Source organism: Coregonus lavaretus, assembly GCF_964263955.1.
Source record: "Coregonus lavaretus genome assembly, contig: HAP1_SCAFFOLD_190, whole genome shotgun sequence".
In the NCBI taxonomy this organism is placed as follows: Eukaryota; Metazoa; Chordata; class Actinopteri; order Salmoniformes; family Salmonidae; genus Coregonus; species Coregonus lavaretus.
Genome location: NW_028164603.1, coordinates 144,631 through 165,338, shown reverse-complemented (window position 1 = coordinate 165,338; position 20,708 = coordinate 144,631). Strand labels below are relative to the sequence as shown.

Here is a 20,708-nt window from a genome sequence, read left to right as displayed (position 1 = left end):
TATTTAGCAAACGTAATAATAACACTTCAGGAAGAGTATCCCAAAGGCCGCCAGATGGCCATATCTTTCCGTCCAAAGCCATTGTATGCAGCTGGCTATACACTCGTATCCCCCGTTGACCGATTCGTACATAAAACAAACGCGTCGATTTCATCGTTAACTTGATTTAATGGCGAGAAGACGGGGGAAATAAACAGGGAAAATATGCATACTTTCTTTATGAAACACCCTTTTCCACCACCATGCTGGAGTGGCTAATGCTACTTTCTGATGTAGCGTCCCGCATTCAACCAGGGGTAAACAGACTACTGCAATCTGATTGGCTGAACGCGATATGTAACATCCGGACTAGCATTCCTAGGCATTAGCCACTCTAGCATGGTGGTGGAAAATGGTGTTTCATAAAGAAAGAATGCATATTCTCCCCCCCCCCAGAATGTTCTGTATGAACCGGTCAACGGGGGATACGGCTGCATACAATGGCTTTAGACTAAGATGAAACAACTCAATATCGCCATCTGCCTGCCTTTGGGCTACAGGAAGAGTAGCTGCTGCCTTGGCAACAGCTTATGGGGATCCTAATGAAATACCTCACTCCCAACAGACAAGCAAAAACTCTTGACAGAAATGTTGCAGCAGCCTAAACACTAAACATTATCGATCTGACATGCTGTATGTGATGAAAACGAGATGATGTTTCAGTCTGATCACAACCACAGCTGCTACAGCCAAAGTGTCCTGTCCCCTCTGGCCAGGGTAAACCGACTGGTAACCTTCTGTATTTATAGCAGAGGTGGCACCACAGGTCCCAGACTGGTAACCTTCTGGTTCTGTGTATTTATAGCAGAGGTGGCACCACAGGTCCCAGACTGGTAACCTTCTGGTTCTGTATTTATAGCAGAGGTGGCACCACAGGTCCCAGACTGGTAACCTTCTGGTTCTGTATTTATAGCAGAGGTGGCACCACAGGTCCCAGACTGGTAACCTTCTGTATTTATATCAGAGGTGGCACCACAGGTCCCAGACTGGTAACCTTCTGGTTCTGTATTTATAGCAGAGGTGGCACCACAGGTCCCAGACTGGTAACCTTCTGGTTCTGTATTTATAGCAGAGGTGGCACCACAGGTCCCAGACTGGTAACCTTCTGGTTCTGTATTTATAGCAGAGGTGGCACCACAGGTCCCAGACTGGTAACCTTCTGGTTCTGTATTTATAGCAGAGGTGGCACCACAGGTCCCAGACTGGTAACCTTCTGGTTCTGTATTTATAGCAGAGGTGGCACCACAGGTCCCAGACTGGTAACCTTCTGGTTCTGTATTTATAGCAGAGGTGGCACCACAGGTCCCAGACTGGTAACCTTCTGGTTCTGTATTTATAGCAGAGGTGGCACCACAGGTCCCAGACTGGTAACCTTCTGGTTCTGTATTTATAGCAGAGGTGGCACCACAGGTCCCAGACTGGTAACCTTCTGGTTCTGTATTTATAGCAGAGGTGGCACCACAGGTCCCAGACTGGTAACCTTCTGGTTCTGTATTTATAGCAGAGGTGGCACCACAGGTCCCAGACTGGTAACCTTCTGGTTCTGTATTTATATCAGAGGTGGCACCACAGGTCCCAGACTGGTAACCTTCTGGTTCTGTATTTATATCAGAGGTGGCACCACAGGTCCCAGACTGGTAACCTTCTGGTTCTGTATTTATATCAGAGGTGGCACCACAGGTCCCAGACTGGTAACCTTCTGGTTCTGTATTTATATCAGAGGTGGCACCACAGGTCCCAGACTGGTAACCTTCTGGTTCTGTATTTATATCAGAGGTGGCACCACAGGTCCCAGACTGGTAACCTTCTGGTTCTGTATTTATAGCAGAGGTGGCACCACAGGTCCCAGACTGGTAACCTTCTGTATTTATATCAGAGGTGGCACCACAGGTCCCAGACTGGTAACCTTCTGGTTCTGTATTTATATCAGAGGTGGCACCACAGGTCCCAGACTGGTAACCTTCTGGTTCTGTATTTATAGCAGAGGTGGCACCACAGGTCCCAGACTGGTAACCTTCTGGTTCTGTATTTATAGCAGAGGTGGCACCACAGGTCCCAGACTGGTAACCTTCTGGTTCTGTATTTATAGCAGAGGTGGCACCACAGGTCCCAGACTGGTAACCTTCTGGTTCTGTATTTATATCAGAGGTGGCACCACAGGTCCCAGACTGGTAACCTTCTGGTTCTGTATTTATAGCAGAGGTGGCACCACAGGTCCCAGACTGGTAACCTTCTGGTTCTGTATTTATAGCAGAGGTGGCACCACAGGTCCCAGACTGGTAACCTTCTGGTTCTGTATTTATAGCAGAGGTGGCACCACAGGTCCCAGACTGGTAACCTTCTGGTTCTGTATTTATAGCAGAGGTGGCACCACAGGTCCCAGACTGGTAACCTTCTGGTTCTGTATTTATAGCAGAGGTGGCACCACAGGTCCCAGACTGGTAACCTTCTGGTTCTGTATTTATATCAGAGGTGGCACCACAGGTCCCAGACTGGTAACCTTCTGGTTCTGTATTTATAGCAGAGGTGGCACCACAGGTCCCAGACTGGTAACCTTCTGGTTCTGTATTTATAGCAGAGGTGGCACCACAGGTCCCAGACTGGTAACCTTCTGGTTCTGTATTTATAGCAGAGGTGGCACCACAGGTCCCAGACTGGTAACCTTCTGGTTCTGTATTTATATCAGAGGTGGCACCACAGGTCCCAGACTGGTAACCTTCTGGTTCTGTATTTATAGCAGAGGTGGCACCACAGGTCCCAGACTGGTAACCTTCTGGTTCTGTATTTATAGCAGAGGTGGCACCACAGGTCCCAGACTGGTAACCTTCTGTATTTATATCAGAGGTGGCACCACAGGTCCCAGACTGGTAACCTTCTGGTTCTGTATTTATAGCAGAGGTGGCACCACAGGTCCCAGACTGGTAACCTTCTGTATTTATATCAGAGGTGGCACCACAGGTCCCAGACTGGTAACCTTCTGGTTCTGTATTTATAGCAGAGGTGGCACCACAGGTCCCAGACTGGTAACCTTCTGGTTCTGTATTTATAGCAGAGGTGGCACCACAGGTCCCAGACTGGTAACCTTCTGGTTCTGTATTTATATCAGAGGTGGTACCACAGGTCCCAGACTGGTAATCTTCTGGTTCTGTATTTATAGCAGAGGTGGCACCACAGGTCCCAGTGTGATGAGGTGGTGTTGAAGGAGTCAGGCGCAGGAGGGTAAATCACAGAATAACAGGCTTTAATCCGCAGAAATACAGGTTTACGCAGAACTGCATCAAACACACTCCAGGGCACAAAACAGGTGCACTGGAAAATACAAGGCACACGGGAAAAAACAAGGCACACGGGAAAATACTCCCGTCGATACACAATACACGAGCTCCACCGAGCTTCACTAACCTCCACAATAAACAATCACCCACACAGACAAGGAAGCAGAGGAAACACTTATACCTTGACTAATGAGGGAATAAGGACCAGCTGTGTGTGATTGAAGACAAGACAAATGGAGTGATGATAAATGGATCGGCAGTAACTAGTAAGCCGGTGACACCGAACGCCGAAACCTGCCCGAACAAGGAGGTGAGGCAGCCAGACATCACAGGCTACAGCATGTCAGATATCCTCACAGGCTACAGCATGTCAGATATCATCACAGGCTACAGCATGTCAGATATCATCACAGGCTACAGCATGTCAGACCTCACAGGCTACAGCATGTCAGATATCATCACAGGCTACAGCATGTCAGACCTCACAGGCTACAGCATGTCAGATATCATCACAGGCTACAGCATGTCAGATATCATCACAGGCTACAGCATGTCAGATATCATCACAGGCTAGAGCATGTCAGATATCCTCACAGCCTACAGCATGTCAGATATCCTCACAGGCTACAGCATGTCAGATATCCTCACAGGCTACAGCATGTCAGATATCCTCACAGGCTACAGCATGTCAGATATCCTCACAGGCTACAGCATGTCAGATATCCTCACAGGCTACAGCATGTCAGACCTCACAGGCTACAGCATGTCAGATATCATCACAGGCTACAGCATGTCAGATATCATCACAGGCTACAGCATGTCAGATATCATCACAGGCTACAGCATGTCAGATATCATCACAGGCTACAGCATGTCAGATATCATCACAGGCTACAGCATGTCAGATATCATCACAGGCTACAGCATGTCAGATATCCTCACAGGCTACAGCATGTCAGATATCCTCACAGGCTACAGCATGTCAGATATCATCACAGGCTACAGCATGTCAGATATCATCACAGGTTACAGCATGTCAGACCTCACAGGCTACAGCATGTCAGATATCCTCACAGGTTACAGCATGTCAGATATCCTCACAGGCTACAGCATGTCAGATATCATCACAGGCTACAGCATGTCAGATATCCTCACAGGCTACAGCATGTCAGATATCCTCACAGGCTACAGCATGTCAGATATCATCACAGGCTACAGCATGTCAGATATCATCACAGGCTACAGCATGTCAGACCTCACAGGCTACAGCATGTCAGATATCCTCACAGGTTACAGCATGTCAGATATCCTCACAGGCTACAGCATGTCAGATATCATCACAGGCTACAGCATGTCAGATATCCTCACAGGCTACAGCATGTCAGATATCATCACAGGCTACAGCATGTCAGATATCATCACAGGCTACAGCATGTCAGATATCCTCACAGGCTACAGCATGTCAGATATCCTCACAGGCTACAGCATGTAAGATATCCTCACAGGTTACAGCATGTCAGATATCCTCACAGGCTACAGCATGTCAGATATCCTCACAGGCTACAGCATGTCAGATATCATCACAGGCTACAGCATGTCAGATATCATCACAGGTTACAGCATGTCAGACCTCACAGGCTACAGCATGTCAGATATCCTCACAGGTTACAGCATGTCAGATATCCTCACAGGCTACAGCATGTCAGATATCATCACAGGTTACAGCATGTCAGACCTCACAGGCTACAGCATGTCAGATATCCTCACAGGTTACAGCATGTCAGATATCCTCACAGGCTACAGCATGTCAGATATCCTCACAGGCTACAGCATGTCAGATATCCTCACAGGCTACAGCATGTCAGATATCATCACAGGCCACAGCATGTCAGATATCATCACAGGCTACAGCATGTCAGATATCCTCACAGGCTACAGCATGTCAGATATCATCACAGGCTACAGCATGTCAGATATCCTCACAGGTTACAGCATGTCAGATATCATCACAGGCTACAGCATGTCAGATATCCTCACAGGCTACAGCATGTCAGATATCCTCACAGCCTACAGCATGTCAGACCTCACAGGCTACAGCATGTCAGATATCATCACAGGCTACAGCATGTCAGATATCCTCACAGGCTACAGCATGTCAGATATCCTCATAGGCTACAGCATGTCAGATATCATCACAGCCTACAGCATGTCAGATATCCTCATAGGCTACAGCATGTCAGATATCATCACAGGCTACAGCATGTCAGATATCATCACAGGCTACAGCATGTCAGATATCCTCACAGGCTACAGCATGTCAGATATCATCACAGGCTACAGCATGTCAGATATCATCACAGGCTACAGCATGTCAGATATCATCACAGGCTACAGCATGTCAGATATCCTCACAGGCTACAGCATGTCAGATATCATCACAGGTTACAGCATGTCAGACCTCACAGGCTACAGCATGTCAGATATCCTCACAGGCTACAGCATGTCAGATATCATCACAGGCTACAGCATGTCAGATATCCTCACAGGCTACAGCATGTCAGACCTCACAGGCTACAGCATGTCAGATATCATCACAGGCTACAGCATGTCAGATATCCTCACAGGCTACAGCATGTCAGATATCCTCACAGGCTACAGCATGACAGATATCATCACAGGCTACAGCATGTCAGATATACTCACAGCCTACAGCATGTCAGATATCATCACAGGCTACAGCATGTCAGACCTCACAGGCTACAGCATGTCAGATATCCTCACAGGCTACAGCATGTCAGATATCCTCACAGGCTACAGAATGTCAGATATCCTCACAGGCTACAGCATGTCAGATATCCTCACAGGCTACAGCATGTCAGATATCCTCACAGGCTACAGCATGTCAGATATCCTCACAGGCTACAGCATGTCAGATATCCTCACAGGCTACAGCATGTCAGATATCCTCACAGGTTACAGCATGTCAGATATCATCACAGGCTACAGCATGTCAGATATCATCACAGGCTACAGCGTGTCAGACCTCACAGGCTACAGCGTGTCAGATATCATCACAGGCTACAGCATGTCAGATATCATCACAGGCTACAGCATGTCAGATATCCTCACAGGCTACAGCATGTCAGATATCCTCACAGGCTACAGCATGTCAGATATCCTCACAGGCTACAGCATGTCAGATATCATCACAGGCTACAGCATGTCAGATATCATCACAGGTTACAGCATGTCAGACCTCACAGGCTACAGCATGTCAGATATCCTCACAGGTTACAGCATGTCAGATATCCTCACAGGCTACAGCATGTCAGATATCCTCACAGGCTACAGCATGTCAGATATCCTCACAGGCTACAGCATGTCAGATATCCTCACAGGCTACAGCATGTCATATATCATCACAGGCTACAGCATGTCAGATATCATCACAGGCTACAGCATGTCAGATATCATCACAGGTTACAGTATGTCAGACCTCACAGGCTACAGCATGTCAGATATCCTCACAGGTTACAACATGTCAGATATCCTCACAGGCTACAGCATGTCAGATATCATCACAGGCTACAGCATGTCAGATCTCTTCACAGGCTACAGCATGTCAGATATCATCACAGGCTACAGCATGTCAGATATCATCACAGGCTACAGCATGTCAGATATCCTCACAGGCTACAGCATGTCAGATATCATCACAGGCTACAGCATGTCAGATATCCTCACAGGCTACAGCATGTCAGATATCATCACAGGCTACAGCATGTCAGATATCATCACAGGCTACAGCATGTCAGATATCCTCACAGGCTACAGCATGTCAGATATCATCACAGGCTACAGCATGTCAGATATCCTCACAGGTTACAGCATGTCAGATATCCTCACAGGCTACAGCATGTCAGATATCCTCACAGGTTACAGCATGTCAGATATCCTCACAGGCTACAGCATGTCAGATATCATCACAGGCTACAGCATGTCAGATATCCTCACAGGTTACAGCATGTCAGATATCCTCACAGGTTACAGCATGTCAGATATCATCACAGGCTACAGCATGTCAGATATCATCACAGGCTAGAGCATGTCAGATATCCTCACAGGCTACAGCATGTCAGATATCCTCACAGGTTACAGCATGTCAGATATCCTCACAGGTTACAGCATGTCAGATATCCTCACAGGTTACAGCATGTCAGATATCCTCACAGGCTACAGCATGTCAGATATCATCACAGGCTACAGCATGTCAGATATCCTCACAGGCTACAGCATGTCAGATATCATCACAGGCTACAGCATGTCAGATATTCTCATAGGCTACAGCATGTCAGATATCATCACAGCCTACAGCATGTCAGATATCCTTATAGGCTACAGCATGTCAGATATCATCACAGGCTACAGCATGTCAGATATCCTCACAGGCTACAGCATGTCAGATATCATCACAGGCTACAGCATGTCAGATATCCTCATAGGCTACAGCATGTCAGATATCCTCACAGGCTACAGCATGTCAGATATCCTTATAGGCTACAGCATGTCAGATATCATCACAGGCTACAGCATGTCAGATATCATCACAGGCTACAGCATGTCAGATATCCTCACAGCCTACAGCATGTCAGATATCCTCACAGGCTACAGCATGTCAGATATCCTCACATGTTACAGCATGTCAGATATCCTCACAGGTTACAGCATGTCAGATATCATCACAGGCTACAGCATGTCAGATATCCTCACAGGCTACAGCATGTCAGATATCCTCACAGGCTACAGCATGTCAGACCTCACAGGCTACAGCATGTCAGATATCATCACAGGCTACAGCATGTCAGATATCCTCACAGGCTACAGCATGTCAGATATCATCACAGGCTACAGCATGTCAGATATACTCACAGCCTACAATATGTCAGATATCATCACAGGCTACAGCATGTCAGACCTCACAGGCTACAGCATGTCAGATATCCTCACAGGCTACAGCATGTCAGATATCATCACAGGCTACAGCATGTCAGATATCCTCAAAGCCTACAGCATGTCAGATATCATCACAGGCTACAGCATGTCAGATATCATCACAGCCTACAGCATGTCAGACCTCAAAGGCTACAGCATGTCAGATATCCTCACAGGCTACAGCATGTCAGATATCATCACAGGCTACAGCATGTCAGATATCATCACAGGCTACAGCATGTCAGATATCCTCACAGCCTACAGCATGTCAGACCTCACAGGCTACAGCATGTCAGATATCCTCACAGGCTACAGCATGTCAGATATCAACACAGGCTACAGCATGTCAGATATCCTCACAGGCTACAGCATGTCAGATATCCTCACAGGCTACAGCATGTCAGATATCCTCACAGGCTACAGCATGTCAGATATCCTCACAGGCTACAGCATGTCAGATATCATCACAGGCTACAGCATGTCAGATATCATCACAGGCTACAGCATTTCAGATATCATCACAGGCTACAGCATGTCAGATATCCTCACAGGTTACAGCATGTCAGATATCATCACAGCCTACAGCATGTTAGATATCATCACAGGCTACAGCATGTCAGATATCCTCACAGGTTACAGCATGTCAGATATCATCACAGGTTACAGCATGTCAGATATCATCACAGGCTACAGCATGTCAGATATCATCACAGGCTACAGCATGTCAGATATCATCACAGGCTACAGCATGTCAGATATCATCACAGGTTACAGCATGTCAGATATCATCACAGGCTACAGCATGTCAGATATCATCACAGGCTACAGCATGTCAGATATCATCACAGGTTACAGCATGTCAGATATCATCACAGGCTACAGCATGTCAGATATCATCACAGGCTACAGCATGTCAGATATCATCACAGGCTACAGCATGTCAGATATCATCACAGGCTACAGCATGTCAGATATCATCACAGGCTACAGCATGTCAGATATCATCACAGGTTACAGCATGTCAGATATCATCACAGGCTACAGCATGTCAGATATCATCACAGGCTACAGCATGTCAGATATCATCACAGGTTACAGCATGTCAGATATCATCACAGGTTACAGCATGTCAGATATCATCACAGGTTACAGCATGTCAGATATCCTCACAGGCTACAGCATGTCAGATATCATCACAGGCTACAGCATGTCAGATATCATCACAGGTTACAGCATGTCAGATATCATCACAGGCTACAGCATGTCAGATATCATCACAGGCTACAGCATGTCAGATATCATCACAGGCTACAGCATGTCAGATATCATCACAGGTTACAGCATGTCAGATATCATCACAGGTTACAGCATGTCAGATATCATCACAGGCTACAGCATGTCAGATATACTCACAGCCTACAGCATGTCAGATATCATCACAGGCTACAGCATGTCAGATATCATCACAGCCTACAGCATGTCAGATATCATCACAGGCTACAGCATGTCAGATATCATCACAGCCTACAGCATGTCAGATATCATCACAGGCTACAGCATGTCAGATATCCTCTCAGGCTACAGCATGTCAGATATCATCACAGGCTACAGCATGTCAGATATCATCACAGCCTACAGCATGTCAGATATCATCACAGGCTACAGCATGTCAGATATCATCACAGGCTACAGCATGTCAGATATCATCACAGGCTACAGCATGTCAGATATCATCACAGGCTACAGCATGTCAGATATCTAATGTTTAAGTGCAGCCTAAGCTGCTGCAACATTTATGTAAAGAGTTTTGCTTGTGGGTTAGGGTTAGGGTTAGCTTGCTTGTGTATGTCGGGACTGATGTGTTATCACGTTTGCTAAATAAATACCGGAGGAAACTGGCAAGTGCGTTGTGCGCGACCTGTGAGTGACGTGAATCTAAATGGTCAAGGCATGCACAGAACATGCAGCACTCCGGTGTGAAGGACACATTACTTGCTCAGCATAAGAAAAGGCCCTGGTCAAAGTATCTTCAGAATCAGTGATCAGGACACAATAGCGTAATAAGATCAATTGTACTGACCGTGGAGGTGAGGAGAGGTTAAAGGTATACTGTGTGGAGGAGAGGAGAGATTAAAGGTATACTGTGTGGAGGAGAGGAGAGGTTAAAGGTATACTGTGTAGAGGAGAGGTTAAAGGTATACTGTGTAGAGGAGAGGAGAGATTAAAGGTATACTGTGTAGAGGAGAGGTTAAAGGTATACTGTGTAGAGGAGAGGTTAAAGGTATACTGTGTGGAGGAGAGGAGAGGTTAAAGGTATACTGTGTAGAGGAGAGGTTAAAGGTATACTGTGTAGAGGAGAGGAGAGATTAAAGGTATACTGTGTAGAGGAGAGGTTAAAGGTATACTGTGTAGAGGAGAGGTTAAAGGTATACTGTGTAGAGGAGAGGTTAAAGGTATACTGTGTGGAGGAGAGGAAAGGTTAAAGGTATACTGTGTAGAGGAGAGGAGAGGTTAAAGGTATACTGTGTAGAGGAGAGGTTAAAGGTATACTGTGTAGAGGAGAGGTTAAAGGTATACTGTGTGGAGGAGAGGAGAGGTTAAAGGTATACTGTGTGGAGGAGAGGAGAGGTTAAAGGTATACTGTGTAGAGGAGAGGAGAGGTTAAAGGTATACTGTGTAGAGGAGAGGTTAAAGGTATACTGTGTAGAGGAGAGGAGAGGTTAAAGGTATAATGTGTAGAGGAGAGGAGAGGTTAAAGGTATACTGTGTAGAGGAGAGGTTAAAGGAATACTGTGTAGAGGAGAGGAGATGTTAAAGGTATACTGTGTAGAGGAGAGGAGAGGTTAAAGGTATACTGTGTAGAGGAGAGGAGAGGTTAAAGGTATACTGTGTAGAGGAGATGTTAAAGGTATACTGTGTGGAGGAGAGGAGAGGTTAAAGGTATACTGTGTAGAGGAGAGGAGAGGTTAAAGGTATACTGTGTAGAGGAGAGGTTAAAGGTATACTGTGTAGAGGAGAGGAGAGATTAAAGGTATACTGTGTAGAGGAGAGGTTAAAGGTATACTGTGTAGAGGAGAGGTTAAAGGTATACTGTGTAGAGGAGAGGTTAAAGGTATACTGTGTGGAGGAGAGGAGAGGTTAAAGGTATACTGTGTAGAGGAGAGGTTAAAGGTATACTGTGTAGAGGAGAGGAGAGATTAAAGGTATACTGTGTAGAGGAGAGGTTAAAGGTATACTGTGTAGAGGAGAGGTTAAAGGTATACTGTGTAGAGGAGAGGTTAAAGGTATACTGTGTGGAGGAGAGGAAAGGTTAAAGGTATACTGTGTAGAGGAGAGGAGAGGTTAAAGGTATACTGTGTAGAGGAGAGGTTAAAGGTATACTGTGTAGAGGAGAGGTTAAAGGTATACTGTGTGGAGGAGAGGAGAGGTTAAAGGTATACTGTGTGGAGGAGAGGAGAGGTTAAAGGTATACTGTGTAGAGGAGAGGAGAGGTTAAAGGTATACTGTGTAGAGGAGAGGTTAAAGGTATACTGTGTAGAGGAGAGGTTAAAGGTATACTGTGTAGAGGAGAGGTTAAAGGTATACTGTGTAGAGGTGAGGAGAGGTTAAAGGTATACTGTGTAGAGGAGAGGTTAAAGGTATACTGTGTAGAGGAGAGGTTAAAGGTATACTGTGTGGAGGAGAGGAGAGGTTAAAGGTATACTGTGTAGAGGAGAGGAGAGGTTAAAGGTATACTTTGTAGAGGTGAGGAGAGGTTAAAGGTATACTGTGTAGAGGAGAGGTTAAAGGTATACTGTGTAGAGGAGAGGTTAAAGGTATACTGTGTAGAGGTGAGGAGAGGTTAAAGGTATACTGTGTAGAGGAGAGGTTAAAGGTATACTGTGTAGAGGAGAGGTTAAAGGTATACTGTGTAGAGGAGAGGAGAGGTTAAAGGTATACTGTGTAGAGGAGAGGAGAGGTTAAAGGTATACTGTGTAGAGGAGAGGAGAGGTTAAAGGTATACTGTGTAGAGGAGAGGTTAAAGGTATACTGTGTAGAGGAGAGGTTAAAGGTATACTGTGTGGAGGAGAGGAGAGGTTAAAGGTATACTGTGTAGAGGAGAGGAGAGGTTAAAGGTATACTGTGTAGAGGAGAGGAGAGGTTAAAGGTATACTGTGTGGAGGAGAGGAGAGGTTAAAGGTATACTGTGTAGAGGAGAGGTTAAAGGTATACTGTGTAGAGGAGAGGTTAAAGGTATACTGTGTAGAGGAGAGGTTAAAGGTATACTGTGTAGAGGAGAGGAGAGTTTAAAGGTATACTGTGTAGAGGAGAGGAGAGGTTAAAGGTATACTGTGTAGAGGAGAGGTTAAAGGTATACTGTGTGGAGGAGAGGTTAAAGTTATACTGTGTAGAGGAGAGGAGAGTTTAAAGGTATACTGTGTAGAGGAGAGGAGAGGTTAAAGGTATACTGTGTAGAGGAGAGGTTAAAGGTATACTGTGTGGAGGAGAGGTTAAAGTTATACTGTGTAGAGGAGAGGAGAGTTTAAAGGTATACTGTGTAGAGGAGAGGTTAAAGGTATACTGGGTAGAGGTGAGGAGAGGTTAAAGGTATACTGTGTAGAGGAGAGGAGAGGTTAAAGGTATACTGTGTAGAGGAGAGGAGAGGTTAAAGGTATACTGTGTAGAGGAGAGGAGAGGTTAAAGGTATACTGTGTGGAGGAGAGGTTAAAGGTATACTGTGTAGAGGAGAAGTTAAAGGTATACTGTGTAGAGGAGAGGAGAGGTTAAAGGTATACTGTGTAGAGGAGAGGAGAGGTTAAAGGTATACTGTGTAGAGGAGAGGTTAAAGGTATACTGTGTAGAGGAGAGGTTAAAGGTATACTGTGTAGAGGTGAGGAGAGGTTAAAGGTATACTGTGTAGAGGAGAGGTTAAAGGTATACTGTGTAGAGGAGAGGAGAGGTTAAAGGTATACTGTGTAGAGGAGAGGAGAGGTTAAAGTTATACTGTGTGGAGGAGAGGTTAAATGTATACTGTGTAGAGGAGAGGTTAAAGGTATACTGTGTAGAGGAGAGGAGAGGTTAAAGGTATACTGTGTAGAGGAGAGGTTAAAGGTATACTGTGTAGAGGAAAGGAGAGGTTAAAGGTATACTGTGTAGAGGAAAGGAGAGGTTAAAGGTATACTGTGTAGAGGAGAGGTTAAAGGTATACTGTGTAGAGGAGAGGAGAGGTTAAAGGTATACTGTGTGGAGGAGAGGAGATGTTAAAGGTATACTGTGTAGAGGAGAGGTTAAAGGTATACTGTGTGGAGGAGAGGAGAGGTTAAAGGTATACTGTGTAGAGGAGAGGAGAGGTTAAAGGTATACTGTGTAGAGGAGAGGAGAGGTTAAAGGTATACTGTGTAGAGGAGAGGTTAAATGTATACTGTGTGGAGGAGAGGAGAGGTTAAAGGTATACTGTGTAGAGGAGAGGTTAAAGGTATACTGTGTGGAGGATAGGAGAGGTTAAAGGTATACTGTGTAGAGGAGAGGTTAAAGGTATAATGTGTAGAGAAGAGGAGAGGTTAAAGGTATACTGTGTAGAGGAGAGGAGAGGTTAAAGGTATACTGTGTAGAGGAGAGGAGAGGTTAAAGGTATACTGTGTAGAGGAGAGGTTAAAGGTATACTGTGTGGAGGAGAGGAGAGGTTAAAGGTATACTGTGTAGAGGAGAGGAGAGGTTAAAGGTATACTGTGTAGAGGAGAGGAGAGGTTAAAGGTATACTGTGTAGAGGAGAGGAGAGGTTAAAGGTATACTGTGTAGAGGAGAGGTTAAAGGTATACTGTGTAGAGGAGAGGTTAAAGGTATACTGTGTAGAGGAGAGGTTAAAGGTATGCTGTGTAGAGGAGAGGTAAAGGTATACTGTGTAGAGGAGAGGTTAAAGGTATGCTGTGTAGAGGAGAGGTAAAGGTATACTGTGTAGAGGAGAGGTTAAAGGTATACTGTGTGGAGGAGAGGAGAGGTTAAAGGTATACTGTGTGGAGGAGAGGTTAAAGGTATACTGTGGAGAGGAGAGGTTAAAGGAATACCGTGAGACTCACAGACTCATAGAGCTGTCTGCATGTCTGGGAGGCGTCCACTCTGCCTGAGAAGGAGACAGTCGGCACGGTGGTGTTGAGAGAATGGACGATACGGTCATCTATGTTACGCATCACCTTCAGAACCTCCTGGGGGTTAGGGAGGGAGGGACAGACAGTCAGACAGTCAGACAATAGAGCACAGTTCAGATCTTCAGAGTGGATCTCTCTACTCATGAGGCCAACTGAGGCACAGACAGAAGGTGGGGTTCTGCTACCCCACCTTTTCTGATCACTGTTACTGACTTGAGACACTGTCCTTAGACCCAGGGGCGGCCATCTAGCATTTCTGGCAAATGCCAGATGCGCTGGTCCATTTTTTAGCCCTGTGGGCCTGTGCAACTTGTTTTTTTTCACGCAAAAGTATCATTATCTGGCAAAAACTGGGGGCCTCAAGGAAAAATCCCAGAGATGATTTTTGTTCCCAGTCTGCCAAGAAACAGGTTATCATGCTCTGACTACAGAGCATTCGGAAAGTATTCAAACCCCGTTACTTTTTCCACATTACAGCCTTATTCTAAGGGGGGGGGGGGGGGGGGGGTTCTTAATAACGAATAATGACGAAGCAAAAACTGGTTTAGACCTTTTTGCAAATGTATATAAAAAAATATTTAAAAAATATTCACACCCTTTACTTAGTACTTTGTTGAAGCACCTTTGGCAGCGATTACAGCCTCGAGACTTCTTGGGTATGACGCTACAAGCTTGCCACACCTGTATTTGGGGAGTTTCTCCCATTCTTCTCTGCAGATCCTCTCAAGCTCTGTCAGGTTGGATGGGGAGCGTCGCTGCACAGCTATTTTCAGGTCTCTCCAGAGATGTTCGATCGGGTTCAAGTCCGGGCTCTGGCTGGGCCACTCAAGGACATTCAGAGACTTGTCCCAAAGCCACTCCTGCGTTGTCTTGGCTGTGTGCTTAGGGTCATTGTCCTGTTGGAAGATGAACCTTCGCCCCAGTTTGAGGTTCTGAGCGCTCTGGAGCAGGTTTTCATCAAGGATCTCTGTACTTTGCTCCGTTCATCTTTCCCTCGATCCTGTCTAGTCTCCCAGTCCCTGCCGCTGAAAAACATCCCCACAGCATGATGCTGCCACCACCACGCTTCGCCGTAGGGATGGTGCCAGGTTTCCTCCAGACGTGACGTTTGGCATTCAGGACAAAGAGTTCAATCTTGGTTTCATCAGACCAGAGAATCTTGTTTCTCATTGTCTGAGAGTCTTTAGGTGCCTTTTGGCAAACACCATTTTACTGAGGAGTGGCTTCCGTCTGGCCACTCTACCATAAAGGTGGAGTGCTGCAGAGATGATGGTTGTCTTTTTGAAAGGTTCTCCCATCTCCACAGAGGAACTCTAGAGCTCTGTCAGAGTGACCATCACCTCCCTGACCAAGGCCCTTCTCCCGCGATTGCTCAGTTTGGCCGGGCGACCAGCGCTAGGGTGAATGTTGGTGGTTCCAAACTTATTCCATTTAAGAATGATGGAGGTCACTGTGTTCTTGGGGACCTTCAATGCTGCAGAAATGTTTTGGTACCCTTCCCCAGATCTGTGCCTCGACACGATCCTGTCTCGGAGCTCTACAGACAATTCCTTCGACCTTATGGCTTGGTTTTTGCTCTGACATGCACTGTCAACTGTGGGACCTTATATAGACAGGTGTGTGCCTTTCCAAATCATGTCCAATCAATAAAATCTACCACAGGTGGACTCCAATCAAGTTGAAGAAACATCTCAAGGATATCCTCCCGAGTGGCGCAGTGGTCTAAGGCACTGCATCGCAGTGCTAGCTGTGCCACTAGAGATCCTGGTTCGAATCCAGGCTCTGTCGTAGCCGGCCGTGACCGGGAGACCCATGGGGCGGCGCATAATTGGCCCAGCGTCGTCCAGGGTAGGGGAGGGAATGGCCGGCAGGGATGTTGGTAGAGCATGGTGTTTGCAACGCCAGGGTTGTGGGTTCGATTCCCGCGGGGGGCCAGTATGAAAAATAAATACAAATATGTATGTATTCACTAACTGTAAGTCGCTCTGGATAAGAGCGTCTGCTAAAATGTAAATGATCAAAGGGTCTGAATACTAATGTAAATAAGGTTTTAAAAAATGTTTATACATTTGCAAACATTTCTAAAAACCGGTTTTCGCTTTGTCATTATGGGGTATTGATGAGGATTGTTATTTATTTACTCCATTTTAGAATAAGGCTGTAACGTAACAACATGTGGAAAAGGTCTAGGGGTCTGAATACTTTCCGAAGGCACTGAATATCTGGGGTGTGAAACATCCACTGACCCTAGCTAACTCAAACACACAGTGCTGTACTCTCTTCCTTAAAAGCGTGAATTAATGTGTAAAAATCATAGCTAACTGACAGACATTAGGCTACATAGCTAGCTGACAGACATTAGGCTACATAGCTAACTGACAGACATTAGGCTACATAGCTAGCTGACAGACATTAGGCTACATAGCTAACTGACAGACATTAGGCTACATAGCTAGCTGACAGACATTAGGCTACATAGCTAGCTGTATAATGGTACAGTGTGACGCGTGTAAATAATGTGTCACCTGACCATTCTTTTATGCACGTTGCACAATCTGAGGCAGAATAGCATCACATTGCTCAAATAGCCGAGTGTATTCAGCATTCAAAGCAAGGGAAGACGTAGCCCAAAGGAAAGCAGATGGAAATGGAGTAGTTTCATCTTTCCATCCTAAGGCATTGTACTGTATGCAGCTGGCAATACATTCGTATCCCCCATGGACCGGTTCATACATAAAACATTCTCCATTCAGGCTATAAAGGTTTTGATTTCCTCCTTAGCTATTTATTTATTACGCTCTACTTTCTTGAAACACCACCATGCTAGAGTGGCTAATACCTAGGAATGCTAGTCCCGGATGTTGAGTTTCGTGTTTAGCCAATCAGATTGTAGTATTATAGCTGGCTGCATACAATGCCTTTGGACGGTAAGATGAAACGACTCGAAATCGCCATCTGCCTGTCTTTAGGTTAGGGAAGATGCCGAGTGAATCTGGTGCCATTGTCATGTCCAAATTCTGCACATTGAACCAAAGATTGTCTAGTATAGTGAGCCTGGGCTTTGGCTGGGCCACTCAAGGACTTTCACATTCTTGTTCTGCAGCCATTCAAGAGTTGCTTGGGGTCATTGTCCTGTTTGGCCCTTCTCTATTGGCTTTGTCGATAGTCCCTAAACATAGCAAACCAGCCGCCACTCACCGCCTGAGCAACGAGCACAATACTGTGCTAGCTGGGAAAATCAGCCACAGCAAGCTAGCTCATTCTCCAACAGAAAGGTGCAGTATTGAGAAAATGATTAATTGACACAGTGACCAAACTCAAACTCCTGTTGCAAATATTAGTCTATTTAATTCACTAATAATAAGGCTCATGTCGACGTGCCCAGACATGTTTGCAATAAGCAAGCTAGCTAAGTAGATAGCTATGTGACCTGTTAGCAAAGATTACGATAACGAACCCTTTCATCTGTGGTGTTATCTAGCTAGCTATATTAGCTACAATGCATCTGTGGTGTTACCTAGCTAGCTATATTAGCTACTATGCATCTGTGGTGTTATCTAGCTAGCTATATTAGCTACTATGCATCTGTGGTGTGACCTAGCTAGCTATATTAGCTACTATGCATCTGTGGTGTGACCTAGCTAGCTATATTAGCTACTATGCATCTGGGGTGTTACCTAGCTAGCTATATTAGCTACTATGCTAGCTAGCTGGCTAGATAAAAGGTTGGCAATAGAGCTCGCCAGCTTGTAGTCCTAAAACCTGGTTCGTTCAGCCATCCCATGGGGAACAATTTACGGGGAAAGAATAGGATTTTGGAATAAACACAGACGGTCTGGAGGTTAAAAGGTTTAACATGACCTTTATTCATTTGTATTTATTACAGAAATTCTTAAAAATTCACAAAGTGATGTAAGCTGATGAAGATTCTCATAGAACCATCTCCTAAGCTTGTCTTTACCACAGACCCTACAAAAACGCCATTGATTTTCCTCATTGGCTTTGTCCAACGAACCATGGCAGAGTTAGTGCCTAGAAAAAGACGCCATTACTATTTATCTCGATAGGTTTAGCTACCTAAGAATCTTCCTGCATGTTTATGGACCAAGAAAGCTGTAGAGTGCGTTCTCGCTTCTCAGTCATTCAGACAGATCGTTTTATCTTTATTCCTACCCTCGCTCACCTTGTTAGAGATGATGCACATTCATGGCTTGGTAGCAAATATCATGCCATTGACCTATTTCTCATAATAGCAGTGAACAGCCCCAAGATATATTGTGATGGAGAGAGATGTGAAAGGGAGCGGAGTTACAGCCTCGCTCTATCCAATTGTAGCAGTAGGATCAAGTTACAACCCGCCCATTTCTTGATAGATAGCTGAACTATCCAATTGAGTCATGTTGAATTTCGTCCTGGCAGCTGAGTTGTTTAGAGATGCGTCCTGGCAGCTGAATTTTTTTGTCCGATCACGGAAAATGACTTAAAATACTAGTTTCATAAGCATCCGTGATCACAAATCATGATGTTACATTGGACCTATTTGCATTGAATAGATGTTTTTATATTCTCAAACTATTAGCAGTGCCTATATAGAGCCCCACAGTGGAGGTGTCCATAATACCCATAAAACCTAGCGGTCGGACAAGGAAATGGTTGAAATCGTTTTTCCACCATTCATTTTTCCTCATTCAAAACTACGTTGGCAAGGTGCAGGACCTGTCGGACGACCTGACCAAGCAACTGTGGATAGTTCTGCAGCGCCCCATGGGCCAGGCTGGAGGACACAGTGAGCAGTGACTGGCTGCAGAGCAGCTGACGCCCAACACCTGGGGGCCCACACCTGATGGCCAACACCTGACGGCCAACACCTGACGGCCAACACCTGGGGGCCAACACCTGGGGGCCAACACCTGGGGGCCAACACCTGACGGCCAACACCTGGGGGCCAACACCTGGGGGCCAACACCTGACGGCCAACACCTGGGGGCCAACACAGTTCTATTAGATAGATAGCTCTGAATCCACAATATGACAGACGTTGAAAAGCCATAACACATACATTTTCTCAACAACAGGTTATGGTCTATAATGTCAAAGGCTGCACTGAAATCTAACAGTACAGCTCCCACAATCTTCTTATTATCAATTTCTTTCAACCAATGATCAGTAATTTGTGTCAGTGCAGTACATGTTGAGTGCCATTCTCTATAAGCATGCTGAAAGTCTGTTGTTAATTAGTTTACAGAGAAATCGCATTGCATTTGGTCAAACACAATTTTTTCCAACAGTTTGCTAAGAGCTGGCAGCATGCTGACATGTCTGCTGTTAGAACCAGTAAAGGCAGCTTTACCACTCCTGGGTGGTGGAATTACTTTGGCTTCCCTCCAGGCCTGAGGACAAAGACTTTCCTCTAGGCTCAGATTAAAGATATGACAGATAGGAGTGGCTATAGAGTCAGCTACCATCCTCAGTAGCTTTCCATCTAAGTTGTCAATGCCAGGAGGTTTGTCATTATTGATCGATAATCATTTTATTCACCACTCTGACATCAAATGGTGAATAAGCCATCTGTTTCGATGAAAAGATGGAGTTGAATTAGTCTTTCTGCCCATCATTTCATTTAAAGTACTCCAAAGTTTTTTTTCCATAATTCTCTATATCATTGATCTTGGTTTCATAACAGTTTCTTCTTCTTTTTGTTGAGTTTAGTCACATAATTTCTCAATTTGCAGTAAGTCAGCCAGTCAGATGTGCAGCCAGACTTATTAGCCCCTCCTTTTGCCCCGTCTCAGTTCTTCATCAATCCATGGGGCCTAAAATGACATACCCAAATCTAACTGCCTGTAGCTCAGGACCTGAAGCAAGGATATGCATATTCTTGATACCATTTGAAAGGAAACACTTTGAAGTTTGTGGAAATGTGAAATTAAATGTAGGAGAATATAACACATTAGATCTGGTAAAAGATAATACAAACAAAGAAACATACGTTTTCTATTTATTTTTGTGTTCCATCTTTGAAATGCAAGAGAAAGGCCACAATATAATATCGCAGTTTAGGCGCAATTTAGATTCTGGCCACTAGATGGCAGCAGTGTGTGCAACGTTTCAGATTGATCCAGTGAAGCATTGCAATACTGGACTATTTTTTATCAAGTCTGCCAAAATGTGCCGAAATGGTCAATTGATACATTTCCAAGTACATAACTATAGAGAACATACATTTTGTATTACCATATCATTTTTGTAAGTTTACACACTACCAGGAATGTCATAC

General features: G+C 45.1%; 1 protein-coding gene and 1 long non-coding RNA gene across 42 annotated transcripts in view; one reads left to right on the top strand and one right to left on the bottom strand.

Annotated features, from left to right (window-relative positions):
* Nucleotides 1-20,708, bottom strand: part of LOC311116859 (protein MIX23-like) — a 45,230-nt gene that overhangs the window by 19,794 nt on the left and 4,728 nt on the right. Inside the window, exon 2 of the mRNA XM_084191890.1 lies at nucleotides 14,363-14,488. Within this exon, the coding sequence (XP_084048016.1) occupies nucleotides 14,363-14,488 (126 nt within the window). The remainder of the gene's footprint in view (nucleotides 1-14,362; nucleotides 14,489-20,708) is intronic.
* On the top strand, nucleotides 10,408-14,313 carry LOC311116860. 41 transcript variants are annotated; one of them, XR_014611477.1, is made up of 13 exons: nucleotides 10,408-10,587; nucleotides 10,620-10,752; nucleotides 10,812-11,032; nucleotides 11,279-11,305; nucleotides 11,338-11,583; nucleotides 11,643-12,035; nucleotides 12,068-12,566; nucleotides 12,599-12,795; nucleotides 12,882-13,277; nucleotides 13,332-13,397; nucleotides 13,462-13,520; nucleotides 13,580-14,152; nucleotides 14,259-14,313. It is a non-coding gene; the product is annotated as an uncharacterized lncRNA (long non-coding RNA). The 41 variants fall into 41 exon arrangements; XR_014611478.1 differs by having other exon boundaries at nucleotides 10,408-10,752; nucleotides 10,812-10,909; nucleotides 10,942-11,032; XR_014611494.1 differs by having other exon boundaries at nucleotides 10,408-10,752; nucleotides 11,338-11,418; nucleotides 11,451-11,583.